Source organism: Talpa occidentalis, unplaced genomic scaffold (genome assembly GCF_014898055.3).
Source record: "Talpa occidentalis isolate TD23 unplaced genomic scaffold, MPIMG_talOcc4v2.1 talOcc4.7, whole genome shotgun sequence".
In the NCBI taxonomy this organism is placed as follows: Eukaryota; Metazoa; Chordata; class Mammalia; order Eulipotyphla; family Talpidae; genus Talpa; species Talpa occidentalis.
Window position 1 is genome coordinate 27,490,761 of NW_023605083.1, and position 15,116 is coordinate 27,505,876.

Here is a 15,116-nt window from a genome sequence, read left to right on the forward strand (position 1 = left end):
GCTCCCACTGCTCCCCTCAGCAGTGTACTTCGTCACTCTGCCTCAGCAGTGTACTTCTCTCCGCTCTGGCTCTGGTGAATTCTCTCATCCTCCTGTGCCTCTGACTGTATCCAGTGCTTGTATAAATAAATATATAAATCTTAAAAAAAAAAAGAAAATTTACTTTAAAAAAAATTAAAAAAAAAAAAAAGAGTTCAATTCTAGATTCCTCCCCCATCATCCCACAGCCTCAGTCATCCAGTCCTTCTAAGGGCTCCCACAGGCCAAGCACGCTGTCATTTCAGTTTTGTTCTGTTTTCTATTTTGTTCCTGAAGGTGCAATACCAAGGTCATGAAGCACAGATTATAAATAGCAAGGATGGAACTTGAACCCAGATCTCCTTGGATTGTAGGGAATCAAAAGCATCTTAACTACTACACAGGGTATCCAGTATACTTTAAGAAAATGCAAACTACTCTTAGTATTAGTCAAAGGAAAGCAGAAGGCATAAGATAAAATCTGTTAGGAGAGAAACTCCTATTTGGAAGGCAGCTCACCACTGTGCCACCAATGCTTTTAATATCCACTATCAGGATAGTTTCCCTCATGCAACTAGAGAGGTTCAAGATTGTGTAACATCAGCAGTTAGTATTAATTATTAATTATGTATGTTAACTAGGCCATGAAGAAATCACCACTCTTTATAAAGCCTGTGTGAGAGCCTGATTCCTTTGTATTTTCTCCATTTATACAAATAAATTTAATGAATGCCCCACACAGGCAAGCCTGCCTCATAGTTGATCCACACCATTCTGTGTATCTTAATGTGGCCCAAAATCCAGCTAGATTTTTTTTCCTCCATTTTTAATCATTCAGTGTTTTTGTACCAAGTGTTAGGGTAGATACCTAAATAAATAAGTGGTCCCTTAGTTTCCCCAGAGACCTTCTGCTATGTATGTATGCATGTGTCTGTCTGTCTGTCTGTCTGATCTCTAAGGAAACCTTCCACTGTCCCTTTTATACCATGACTCAATGAGCCACAGTCACCAAGGAGATGTGAATTCCAGGAGAACTATTGTAATTAACAGAGGTGTCAGGAAAAGGCAGACAACCCAACATATTCAGCCTGACCAAAAATGAAAATGACAATAATACTCTATCCCCATAGACTCTTGGGTCCTCATCTTCATGAGAATAAGCCATTTTTTTTTTCAATTGAGGTAACAGTAGTTTACAACCCTGCTTATGACCAAGAGGTACAGAGTCACATATTTATGATCACAGAGTACACCCACCACCAGGGCATCCATAACTCTCCACCATCATCTGCTGGTCTATATTTCCTATCAGGCCTGATGATTATCCCCCTCTAGAAGCCTCTGTTCCTACAGTCACATTTTCTAGGTTTTGTTTAAATCCATTTTGTAAGGTCCTTTTTTGACTCTGTATTCCACACATGAGTGAAATCATCCTTTGTCTTTTAAAGAGAAACTTTATCCTTTATTTATCTTCTAAAGAGAAACTCCATGTACTTGGAACACGGGTGTTTGATTTCTTTCAATGTTGGAGGGAATCCGCTCTTTTGGAATGGATTGCTTTCATTGCATAAGAAAGTAGAAAAGATACAGAAAGTAGAAAAGAGAATTGCTGATAGCAATCCAGATGTAGCTGCTTCAGAACCCAAGGTGTACTGATTATTTTAACTTGCAAGAGTGAAGAAGGATGTCAGAGGTCACTTTAAGCTTTGCTTTTACCCCTTATTTCTACAGAGCTCATATTTTCTAATCATTGCTTATCATGTAAGTTCCAGAATTAGTCTTTTGACAATCCCATGAGACCGATAACTGAGTGCATGCCCCCTCATAAATCCCAAAATATGGAATGAGGACATGTTTATTTGGATACAGTGCCTGTACTGTGTCATATGTACATTGTGAATATCTAACCCTACTAGCTTAAGGAAACTGTAACCATTTAAATCAGCATATAATTTAGGGACTTTTCCATACAGAGTGCCTGAGATGGAGCTGACTGCTTCTGTCCTGTTCCCCCCTCTAATGTGTATGCCTTGCTGCTGCCTGAGTGACTGCAAATAGATAGCCTATAAAGAGATTTATCACAGGGTGGTGGCCCCCGCAGCACAAGCCAACTACTTCTGAACTCAGCAAAAGCAACAGTCATCTGTCACCATGCAGAAGGAAAAACTGACTGTATTGAATATATTGACTGCATAGTTTCCTAAATAATTTTTAAGCATGATTTTTTTACTATGCTGACACGTTACCTTACAGGTTGACTTTCAAACCCAAGTTTCTTAGAACTCTTTTAGCATTATCTTAAAAATCCATTCTTTCATTCACTAAGTACTTACTGAGTGTCTAATACAATGTGATATAAAAATCTGGCTGACCTCAACAAATTTAGTGGATTCCAAATGATGTGTGCTGAAAGCCTTTTAATTTGTACTATATTATTTGTGTGGCATTAATGAAAATGAGAATGAGATAAATTTTCATAGAAGCTTGATGACCCACCTAAAATGTGATTTAAAAAACACCCTAAAACCGTGGCACAAGGGTTTAAGCACCGCACTATGAAGCAATCTTAAACCTCTGCAGCACAAGTTTGATATCCGGCCGGCCAGGGAGCAACCCTCATGGAGCAGCAGACCTCTCCTGCCTCGCCCGCTGCTCCCCTCAGCAGTGTATTTCAGTCAGTCTGCCTGTTCTGTTCCCTACTCTGTCTCTGATGAATCCTTTCACCCCCCCACCCTCCGCATCTCTGGTCTGTAGCCCAGCTCTTGTGTGCATAAATAAATAAATCTTTTGGGCCTCCCCGGTGGCGCAGCGGTTGAGCGCTGGGTTGCAAAGCTGCCCGCAGCCTCTGCAGCGCCGGTTCATTCCCCGGCTCCGGTTCATTCCCCGGCTGCTCCCTGGCCACCGGAGGAGGGTCCCACATGGTGCGCAGACCTCTCCTGCCGCCCGCTGCTCCCCTCAGCAGTGTACTTTGGTCCTTCTGCCTGCTCTGCTCCCCGCTCTGGCTCTGGTGAATTCTCTCCCCTCCCGCGCTTCTGACTGTACCCAGTGCTTGTATAAATAAATAAATCTTTAAAAAAAATTTTTTAAATAAATAAATCTTTAAAAAAAACCCTAAAACCTTGATTTTCTGCACAAAATTGTGTTATTGTACTGTTCTAATTTTTCACAATGAAAAATTTTAATATAGGTAGATTGGGTGACTTGACTAATGTAATGTGAAATGTGCTATTATATTTAGTCAGAGAATCAAATGGAATGACAAATACATACTTCAAAATTCAAGATAGTGGATGCCATTAAAGACAAGGATTATATAGCCAGTAAATATTACTGAAGGGGCGTCAGCTATTTTATTTCTTACACAGCATTTTGAGTTCAAGGATACTCACTAGTTTGCTTTTTTATACCTTTTATATATCACAATTATCCACCAAATTTTTCAAAAATTAATCCATTGAGGAAAAAATGATAATTTGGGGATGGAGCTTAGGTTTTTAAATCCAAAAATATCTAGTTTCTTTTCCTGTAAATATAGATATAAGAAAGAGTTCAGCTCTAGTTTCCATGTATTTCCACTATGGTGGTTCTCTCTGATTTTTTTTACAATTATTTTACATATTCCAAGTTAAAAATATTTGTGCAATGTTCAATAATTCATTGTCAAAAAAGGCACTTTTGAAATTGCTTTATGCACTAAACCCTGGAACTTAAACTTAAAACATTACAACTATGGTTTCGCCAAAAGAGATGGAGGATTTTTCCAGGAAAGGAAGGAAGCACAAGGAAATGTTGAAGAATTTTCCAGTCAAAGACACACAGTGATTAGCAGCAACACCTGCTTGGAGGGACCCTTGCTGAGTTAGCATCTGTTTTTACCTGATGCTACTGACCCTGACATGAACTTCGAGCAACTATCATTGGGGTATTTTCTCTAGAGGGGAAATTGGCCCAGGACTAAGAACAGCTAGAATTGGATATCAAAAATTTTTTGGCTAATATCTTTTCTCCCTCCCACCCCTGCCCACTCTCCTTTCTCTCTTATATTTTCATTTCAGCGAAGGGAGCAATCTGACCCCAGCGCATCACTACCCAGACTTCAGATTTAAGACATATGCTCCACTAGCATTCCGGTATTTCAGAGAACTTTTTGGTATCAAGCCTGATGATTACTTGGTAAGAATCTATAATTTGCCTTCCTTCTCCAGAAATGTGTGATATAAACATTTGTCTCATAGCAACAGCCACAAGAGAACTTGTGTCTCTTATTTTATAAAGCTCTGAAGCTTAGTAAATGTTCCAAGCTTTATAATGATTATAAATTTAGCTTCAGGAAATGTAATTTGACTCTGCAACTTTTAACAGATAGCTACAAAATGGGCTATGATAATTGATATTTAAATAACTGTGGTATTGGTTGTTACTTCAGATAATTATTCTAACAGATATATTATAATTAGTTCTAAATACTCCTGTGAATTTTGCTGATTGGATTTTATTTGAAAGCCTTCCTATTTTAATCCCCTTATTTATATCATTTATCGCAAACCTGTCAAGGCCCACAACCATTTTCACCTTGACCTACAGTTTGAATGCCATCTTAAAGAAGCTAGATAGTTTTGTTCTTCACATCTCTTATTGCAGGCTCTTTTGAAATGTATTTCTATTTGATACAAGGGCATATTTAATCCTTAGACTTGTCGTCTTCCCTAGCTGCCTTTTGGCTCACGACAGATACAAACACAACAGCCTTTTTGCAAAGTAGTCTGATGCCATCTCAGGTTTTTTCCTTATTCCTGTTCACGAACTAGAAATTTCCTATCTGGTTCAAGAAAAAAAGGGTTTATTTTATAATTTGATCACTGTTAATACCCTGGGGTGATTCAAAATTAGTTTTCAAGAAGCTGTAGGAAGGTGCAATCAAATATTTATTGCCCATCCCATTCCGAATGAGCCTGATAAAGCTTGAGCCAGACCCTGGGATCCTGCTTTGCAGAGAAGTATAGGAATAGTTGTCATTTGAAACAAAGAGTCTGTAAACAGAACCTTATACTTTGGATAAGATGGAAATAATTAAATTCAAAATTGATTCTTTTCTGTGCTGATGAGGAGCCACAAATGATCCTTTTCTTCAGTTGAGCTCTAAGAAAATCATGACTTCTGCCTGGTGAGATAACACTGATTCCTTAAGACACATTAATAAATCTTCAGACAATGGTGAGAACTGAGTAGAAAGTTCCTGGGCACCCATCTAACCTTGCATGTGTATATCCATATAGCTCTTTGCTTCAACAATCCTTTTTAATTGAGATTCCAGGTGCATCTGAAACCTGTCTTCCCAGCCAATCAAGCAAACGAAAAACAGATGTGTGTGTGAGAGAGAGAGAGCGTGTGTGTGTGTGTGTGTGTGTGTGTGTGTGTGTGAGAGAGAGAGAGAGAGAGAGAGAGAGAGAGAGAGAGACATCATTCCATAATTACTGAAGGTCACCATCATTCAGGAAATGTGTTTAGAGAACCCAATGGTGGCCTGATACTATATTATTGAAAACCAGAAAGCTTTCTTATCTGCTAGCAGACATTAGAAATTAATGGATTGTCCTTCTGAGTTTCCTTGAGCTTTTGCCTGTCAAGGAGATGCCTTAGATTTACATTTCACTACACGATTCAGGCAGTTGGACGAGATGGCTGACTAATACGTACCCTTCACCCAAGAAGGTCTCCACAGCCCTCTTGTCGCCTGCAGGCTGGAAAGCCCATTCCTTTACTCATTCTGTTTCACACTTTCTTTGGGGAAAGCCCTTTTAGTTTCCTAACAAGCCTTTAAGCTAAACAAGCTCTTCATAATGAGAGTTTGTACACAGAAGCTAAGACACTAAGCTCATGACTTTTCAAAGAAAAGTCCTCTTCCCCGCACCTGTCAAAAGGTAAATGAATCCATCATGGGTACTTCTAGCACCTATTGAAACTAAGATATTTATTAATAATTACAGGGAGATTTTTAAGAAATGATTAATCATGGCACTTAGGGTCCAATTGGAAATGATGATATTTTGGGAGCGAAGCAATCAATTCTACTTGCAGTAAATAAAGAGACGGTATAGCCTATTTCTATAAAAGTAATGATTAGGAAGGTTTGTTCTGGGTATAGTTTGTAACTGTGCTTTTAACAATTGTGAGGAATATGAATAGGTGGAAAAGAAATGATGTTCTGAAATGATGTCCTCCCAAGGGGAGGCAGGGGGGGGGGTTGGCACGCGAGCATTTTTCCCATCTCTGCTCAGGCAGCAGACCTTTAAATACATTTCCTTGTCTACTAGGGCCCAGGTATTCCAAAATCTGGGGTGATTTATATAATATCTTTTCAGGCTCACCGGCACCAACAAAAAAGAGAATAGGGTGAATATTTAACACTATCAGGGGAAGTAATGGCAGGGAAAATTATCTCCACCACACTGCACAAGTTTACATTGTTAATTTGCCTTGGCAGGGCCCTGCCAGATTGTACTTTGTGTTCTTTCCAGTGGGTATAGCGGGGAAGCCCTGCAGGAAATAAAAGCCAGAGAATGAATACATCAGAACAGCTTGCACAGATGAAAGTGCCTGGAAGGTGCACAAAACCCAGGCGTGCACATGGGGGCTTGTTGATCATGGCTAATTAAAATGTTCCCATCTCTTCTTTTTATTTGCTTTTAAAAGGCAACATTTCCCAGAAGCTGGTTTAGAGGAGAACATGGTAACTGACGTGTAGGGTAAGAAGAGGTAGAATTATAGATGATAATGTGATCATTTCTATTCCGTATCACAGTGCCAGCTTATTGTAGACTGTGCTGTGCTACTGCTCACCCCCAACAGGTTACTTAAATGGGTCCAAACCATTTATTTTTCCATTCATGTGGATTTATAATTTATACTTTTATGTCAAAAGGAGTATTTGACAAATAACCAATGCTTATAGAAGAATTTGAGACTTTAAATGGAAAAGATGTTCAGATCTGAATCCAGTTTTCTCTAGACAGCTCTTCCTGAATCACCCCCTAATTTCTCTATTTGCAGCCTCTAATTTCTGCATTCTTTGTTGTTTTGGGTCTTTCACAACATTTACTCTTATCTATAAGGAAATTTGTGTCAGGAATTCAAACCCCATGGAACAGAGAATCAGAATTCCTGAAAAGATTCCGGGTCTGCCTGCACATTTAATGAGATCTGGGGTCATACCTTGATTTTCCAGAGTCCTGAATTCAGGATTATATAAATAAGCCTACTTTTTTTTTTTAAAGATTTATCTATTCATGCATACAAGAGCTGAGGTACAGGCCAGAGACGCAGGGGTTGAGAGGATCCATCAGAGACAGAGTGGGGAACAGAACAGGCAGACTGACTGAAATACACTGCTAAGGGGAGCAGCGGGTGAGACAGGAGAGGTCTGCTGCACCATGTGGGTATCTGCCTGGCTGGGGATTGCTTCATAGTGTGGTGCTGAATCCCTTGTGCTACCAGGGAGGCCCATAAATAAGCCTCCTTTTTTTATGCTTCACTAGGAATGTCTCCTTGTACCTTTGGGTAGCCCTCTTGTGGGCATTATGCTGAAGTATATTCTGGGCACTACCAGCTCTTCCTCACCAGCCTGTAGTGTGTGTATGTGTGTGTGTGTTACTGGTTGTGTGCCTCCCTCTGCCCCCTGCATATGGTGGTGAAATAAAAAGATAGCAACAGAATGACTAAAGCGGTACCTCTTTGCCAGGGATTTCAAAAGGATCTGCTTTTTAAATGCTCAATTGCTGTCATGTAGACACTTTATACATTTTAGAGATGAGGTCCTAAGGCTCCACCATGCTAAGTTGCTTACTCACGGTCACATAACCACTGTAAGAGCCACATTTTGATCAACTTCAGTTGATGCCAAGCCCCATGGCCCTTCACATGGACACTGTATGCTTGGCAGGGATAGTGCCCTCTGCTTCTTCTTGGCTTTTATGGCTTTCTGTGCGCTGCCTGTTGTGCTACCTTATCTCCAACTCATCCAGAAGGGCTGAGGTTGCAGTGCTGCTTAGCAAGAGAACATTAGGGGGCAAAGCTAGAGGAAAGGGGAGAAAACAGGAGATGGATGTTCCCAGTGATTTTTAGGAAGCAAGCAAACTCTTATTTCTTTCTTTTCTTGGACGATTTTATTTCCCTTTATCCATGGGGCTGCTGAAAGTAAGCTAATTTAAAGGGTGATTCCCAGGAGCTGCCTTTTAATCATTTTCACTCTGTTTCTCTCCCTCTTCTCCTCCTTTCCTCCTGTCATCGCAGATTTTTCTATGGTAGAGAGTTATTCACAAATTTAGATAAAAAGCTTTAGGAATGTTCAGCCCTGGATTTTTAGATGCCTCAATCCTCATGATATGGTTCTTTGAATCTCTGCCTTTACCACTTGCCAGGGCTGGTCTGATCTCAGATATCAGCCTTCTTATAACTTTGTCTCCATTGTTTCTGTAGTCAATAGTGGGAATTGGTCATTAATAAACACTGAGCTCAGTAACCAGAAACTGACATCTCTGCTTATTTTGGCCTTTTTGTGAGGTTTGCAGCCCTTTAGTCATTGGTAGAGAGTAGACTTTCATTTAATTGAAATGCATTGAGTGCCATTGTGTGCAAAATACAGGCCCTGAATTATATCACTGTATAAGCTGTTCATCATTACTGCCACCAAAGAGTTTTACAGTCAGATGGAACTTGGAATAGATAAGTAGGTAATTAAGGTATTTTGGGGTCATCCCTGTGCTGAGAACTTCCAGTGCCAGAGGAAATTGGTCTATCTCCCAAAACCACGAAAAGTAATCCAGAGCAAGTGCTGTCCAGTAGACCCTGAAGGTCAAAGTCACTGGAATAGCCTTCTAACTGGGTTCCCACCCCAGTGGGCTCATAACACAGCACAAGGAGTGTTCTCCTGCTCTGGACCCTCCGGTGACTTCCAGCTCCCTTAGAGAAAATACCAACATCCTTAGAGTGGCCTATGGCACCATGGGAACTTGCTAGAAATAAAGCACCTTAGTCAACACTACTCTTCGAGTTATCTTATTGGACAGATACAGTAACTCAAGATTCTGTTCTACAACACTGGGTCTGATATGTCTGTTCCCCCCATCATAGAATGGTCAAAGATAAATGGATTAAATTTTAGGAATCTCAGAAAGAACCTTTTTACTATATCTGGACCCTCCTTTTAAAGCTCATAAAAAGTGTTTTCTGTGTCAAAATCGCCAAGATATGTAACACTGTTATTTTCCTCCTTGGAAGTATTGTGTGCATTCAATATATTTTTTAAATGTTTCTTTATTTTTGTAGTATTCCATCTGCAGTGAACCTCTAATAGAGCTGTCCAACCCTGGAGCCAGTGGATCCTTGTTTTTTGTGACCAGTGATGATGAATTTATCATCAAAACAGTTCAGCATAAAGAAGCTGAGTTCCTTCAGAAGCTACTGCCAGGCTACTACATGGTAAGTAACTGCACATAATTAAAGCTTCTACTTGAAGTTGAATACTTTCCTTCATGATTTTGTTTCCTATGTTTCTTGCAGTGATTCTTTTGCCTATTTCCTTCTGTTTGGTAAAGTTTATTTTGCATTTAGGTTATACTATCATCTTTGTTGAAAAGTAAAATAGAACTGAATGATAGAGCTCAGCCTGTTGGCTCACTTAGTGCTGAATTCAAATTATAACTCAACCTTTGGCTACCTGTGTGACTATGAGTAAGCAATGCAACCTCTGAGCCTTAGTTCCTGCAGCCTTTAAAGCCTAGGAAGTAGGGGTCTCCCTGGTGGCACAAGGGGTTAAGTGTCAGCACTATGAAGCTATCTGCAGTTACTGCAGCACGAGTTTGATCCCTGGCCAGGGAGGTGACCCACATGGCGCAGCAGACCTCTCCTGACTTGCCTGCTGTTCCCCTCAGCAGTGTATTTCAGTAGATCTGCCTGTTCTGCTCCCCTCTCTGTCTCTGGTGAATCCTCACCCCCCACACCTCTGGCCTCACCACTGTTCTTGTATGCATAAATAAATAATAAATCTCTAAAAATAATAAAACCGGGCCTCCCCTGGTGGCGCAGCCGTTGAGCGCTGGGCTGCGAGGCTGCCCGCAGCCTCCGCAGCGCCGGTTCATTCCCCGGCTGCCGGTGAGGGTCCCACAAAAAAAAAAAAAAATACTATCTTTACTGTATATTAAAAATAGTATCAAAAAATAATAAAACCTAGGAAGTACCTATCTTAAATGGTGGTTTTTATAAAGAGAGGATACAGGATAAAGGAAGCATCCATTGCAAAGCTCTCTGCCCCCAGTAAGTACATGGTAGTAATGCCAGTGGTTAGCATTTATTGAATGCTAAGCTATGTGTTAAACACAACTTTAAGTGCTTTGTGTGTTAACTCATTTAATCCTCATAGCAACCTTGGAAACTACAGTCATTTCCCATTTTATAGATGAAGTAAAGAGAATGTAAGAAACAAGTGAATGGATACGACTACTCAAAAAGCAAAACACCTGAAGAATATAAACCAGATACAAAATTAATATAAATACATAGGATATTTCTGAAATGGTAAGAAGAAAGTGGGAAAAGTAGTTTCCTTAAAAATTTGGAATTTCCTTAAAAATTTGGAAGGATCAACAGTAGTAGAGAGACTTTTCAATATGCATCTATGAATATGTATCTACAACATGCCCGTTAGCAAACTATTTTTAATTTCTCACATACTTGTAAAGTAAAACCAAAATAGATATATCTTTCTTGTTCTTATATTTAAAATGACAACCTGATGGAAGAAAATATTTACCCTCTGGAATAGAAAATAGAATGGAGAAATAATAAATATCCAAATTATATAGAGAACTCCAGCAATGACAAAAACATAAAAATGTGCAAAGGACATTAATGTAAAATTATCTTTGACTTGGCTAAAAATCCATTAAAATATTAAATATTTCTAATAATCAGTGGTATTCAGATTTTTTCAAGCAAGTTTCCAGTTTTCACCCATTTTTCTGCTTACAAAGATTTACCATTTAATAATACTCAGCACAGCTAAGTGAGAGGAGAAAAATGTAATCTTACAAAGTGTGATTGTAAATTGGTCTGGCCATTTTGGAAAACAGTTTTCAGAAGTTATTAAAATTTAAAATGTTCATCCCTTATAGCTCAACAATTAATTTTCTCTCTCTACTTAAGAGAAGAGTCACATATGGCACTAATCAATTCTTTGCCTGCTTTTAGTTTGGAGCTAATTTGGGGCATTCTATCCATTTTCAATTCAGCCACTTCTAATGCTTTCAGTTTAGAATGATAAAGTTGCTGTTTCAATAAGCTGACTTAAGAACTAGATTAGAAACAGCAAAATTTTAGCAATGACCATTAATAAAGATAACCACATTCCATTTTTAATTATCATGTTAGATTAAGACACATCTTCAGGGGAGGTTATTTTATAAAAAGAGTTTAAGCATTTCCCCCCTTTTTCTCCTTTTAGAATTTAAACCAGAATCCAAGGACTCTTTTGCCAAAATTTTATGGACTATATTGCATGCAATCAGGGGGAATTAACATCAGGATTGTGGTAATGAACAACGTCCTACCGCGCTCCATGAAAATGCACTTCACATATGACTTGAAAGGCTCGACCTATAAGCGAAGAGCATCCCGAAAAGAGAGAGAGAAATCGAACCCCACATTTAAGGACTTAGATTTCCTGCAAGACATGCACGAAGGATTATATTTTGATACAGAAACATACAACGCTCTCATGAAAACACTTCAGAGAGACTGCCGGGTAAGGAGATGTCACCTTTGTAAAGAATGTCCCCAGTGGACACATGGAATCCCACAGTCCCCAGTCCTGGGGCTGATCATGCTTTCTTGATGTAAAAGGAATTGGTAGATTTCAAGGGGATTGTCTGGACTCTCTATAGATTTTACTAATAAGCTACATCAGCTTTCTTTGATAAAACAAAACCAAGGGTTTTTTTATTTTCATCCTCCCCTAGGGAAAAGAAATTTAGGTTTAATGCAGTATTAGTAAGAAAGGCCATATACAAATCTTGGAAGAAACAAGATTCTAACCAGAAGTTTAGAGAAATGTACTTAGTGGAACTGATAAATGGATCCCTTGAAATCCACTGTGGAGGCTAAACCATGAGAGGAAATTGTTTTACGTTTGCTGAAATTGTTTCATTCAGATCTAAGTAAGAGGCAATCAGGAGTTAGGTTTGGCAACTAAAGCAAAGGCCATTACATGCAATTTAGCCAGAGTGATTGTCAAAAGTAAGGAGAAACTCAATGGCCTGCAGTCCTTAAGGGGGAAATGTAAGGCAGAAACCAGGGGAGAATTTTTGACATAGTGAATTTACAGAAAGTAGGTCAAAGTTCTTTGGGAGAAAAAGATGAAAATATAACTCTCATGGCTTCTAAAGGATGATAATCACATGATTAACAAATTCTCAGGAATACTGTTTCTTGGCCCAGATGAACTTGGCAGAACCAACCATCTTAGCAGCTAAGCTGGGCTTAGTGCAAGTGGGCAGAGGCCTGGGGGTGCTGAGTTAGCCTGGACCTCCCCCATGGCAGGGCTTTCTGGAGGATTGGGTAGAACTCACAGGATCTGGTCACTGGGAAATATGGGTTGTGACTTTTGGGGATGTATCTGAGCCTGGACAGATGACCCAAGTTGTTGCAGGGGAGGGGGGATGCTTCTAAGCCAGACCTGAGCTCTCCTGAAGGTAGCAAGAAAATCTAATCCCCCTCTCACCCCTGCCAGGTAACACAGAAAGTGGGGAATCTTCATTGAGAGACACAGCCCTACTATTTCTGAATTTTTCTTTCTGTGTGTTGTAACATGTATGATTATGCACAAAGGACACACACGTCCTTGAGATTGTTTCAGTAATAGACATGTTACTCTGCAGTTATTGTTTTTTTTCCCCGCAGTTCTTATTCTTAAGCTACCATTTATTGACTGCAAGGTTAAGACTTTTTAATACATCATTTCATTTAATTCAGCCATGATTTGAAGTCAGTGCTATTCATATTCCCATTTTAATTGATGAATAATTAGCTTCTTAAAGAGGTTAGAAGACCTGTCCTGCTTTACTTAGCAAGTCAGCGGCAGAACCTACACTTATGCTGGTATAAAGCATGCTCTCTCATCAGGTGAAACTTGAGTGTTCTCTGTAAGAATTCTTTTTTTAATGATTTCTTTAGAAGTCAAGGGAAGAACAGTAGGAACCAAGCAAACAGAAAAAATGTCCAGTGATGCTATTCAGATATCTGGTTGGATATGAGTGATTCATGTTTTTCTTTAAAAAAGAAAAAGCAACACACACACACACACACACACATTTCAGTACAAACCTTTTCCTGTGCTTTTTCTACAGGATGTGGGTAAAAAGTGACTCTCAATTCCCCAGAGTTTAGCACAAGCCTCTTCAGTGTTTTAGATTTGCTTTCTTGTGTATGTGCTTTTTGCCTCTTTTTTTAAAATTTTATTTATTTATTTTTTGCTGTCTTCTAAAACCACAGACTTCTATGCCAGAAAACGGAGAAAGGACAAATGTAAAAGAGCCATTACACAGGATTTGTCTGTTTATTAGTGTTTCCTGTGCTCCATGCTGATAGAACAAGGTCAAATATGTCTTTTCATTATGATGTTATCAGGATGAGACCCCGGAGATTAGCCTTTTTCATTTTTTGGAAAATCTGTTGTTCCAATGTATACAAAGTTTGATGTAGAGGTATCCTAAGGCGAACTCTCTCTCATTGCATTTGATCTTGTACAAGACAAAAATTAAGAAACTTCCCTTCAATTGCACCCAAAGTTTATTGTCAGAAAGGCTTTTCTCCAGGTGGCATGGGGGAGTTGTTAATGCTGCACTGTGGGGACCCTGAGTCCCTTCTGTGATTTGCTTTGTCTGTGACCAAGACCTCTGTGATCTGGAGTCAGCAGCCAGTTCTCTGAGCCAGGCTGCCTTAGGAAAGTCATAGTTATGGAATGATAGGTCTTTTTTTTTTTTAATAAATTTTATTTTTATATTCCCCATACAATTTCGACCCCCTTATTTTGACCCCAATCCCTCCCCTCCCTGCCCCCCACCCCCCATAGAGTGTCTCTGGTTCATAGTTGTTTGTTGATTTTGATTTTTACTTTCTTGTAGTTATTCTTTTTCCTGGTCCCTTATTTAAGTTTTCTAGATTCCTGCTATGAGTAAGACCATCCGGTATTTTTCTTTTTCTTTCTGGCTTATTTCGCTGAGCATGATCCCTTCCAGCGCCATCCATGTTGCTGCAAATTGCATGTGTTTATCTTTTTTGAATGCTGAGTAATATGGAATGATAGGACTTAATAGTTAATAGTCATAAGCCTCTTTGCAAAATCAGTGAAGACTGTGCATTTTCTCAGAAAAATAGCCACCCATACAATAGTTCCCTTCAAGCTCATGGTCCCTCCACCCCCACCCAAATTGAGATCCCCATCTTACAGCCATGCAGCTTGCATGCTCCCTTTCTAAGTCATTGCCTGAAGGACCAGCTCTCTGGAGGACTGGGTATGCTGGCATTGCCAGGAGCGTCCCTGGCCCTAAAACCTCCCTTGCTTTGTAGAACTGAGCTTTAATGCTGGCTGAGTTTCTGGAGGGACCCAGGGAAGCAGTGAGGTGCCTGCAGGACTGATGCCAGCACCAAAGGATCAGGAATATGTGCTGCTGACATTCCTCTCTCCAAGTGAGACAGCCCTGCTGCTGCTCTAGAAGCAAATCAGTTGGGGGAATGCATTGCTGGCTTGTGAACTAGCTCCATGTTAGGATATACCCTTTCACTCATGTGTTAGATTTGTATTGCAGGCCTACTGTGTGCAACATGCAGTGCATGACCTCCATTTTTATGGAGGGTAAATTCAATGTTAATGTTCTAAGGTATTGTGAGGATCAGAATAAGTGACCTCATAGTTGTATTTTGAAGGACACAAGAAGCAAGAATTCTCCAGGTAGAAAGCTATATCTAGGAAGAGAAAATAATTTAAAGTAGGCATGAAGTAGCATGATGCAGTCTAAGAACAAGAGATCTTTGGTGTCAGGGAAGTT

General features: G+C 39.7%; 1 protein-coding gene across 4 annotated transcripts in view; it reads left to right on the forward strand.

The window, feature by feature from the left end:
- The window catches only part of PIP5K1B (phosphatidylinositol-4-phosphate 5-kinase type 1 beta), a 285,967-nt gene that overhangs the window by 169,529 nt on the left and 101,322 nt on the right, over positions 1–15,116 (forward strand). For all 4 annotated transcript variants that reach the window (XM_054689118.1, XM_054689116.1, XM_037494964.1 and 1 more), the window contains 3 exons: positions 4,074–4,191; positions 9,343–9,495; positions 11,516–11,815. In XM_054689118.1, the coding sequence (XP_054545093.1) occupies positions 4,074–4,191; positions 9,343–9,495; positions 11,516–11,815 (571 nt within the window). The remainder of the gene's footprint in view (positions 1–4,073; positions 4,192–9,342; positions 9,496–11,515; positions 11,816–15,116) is intronic.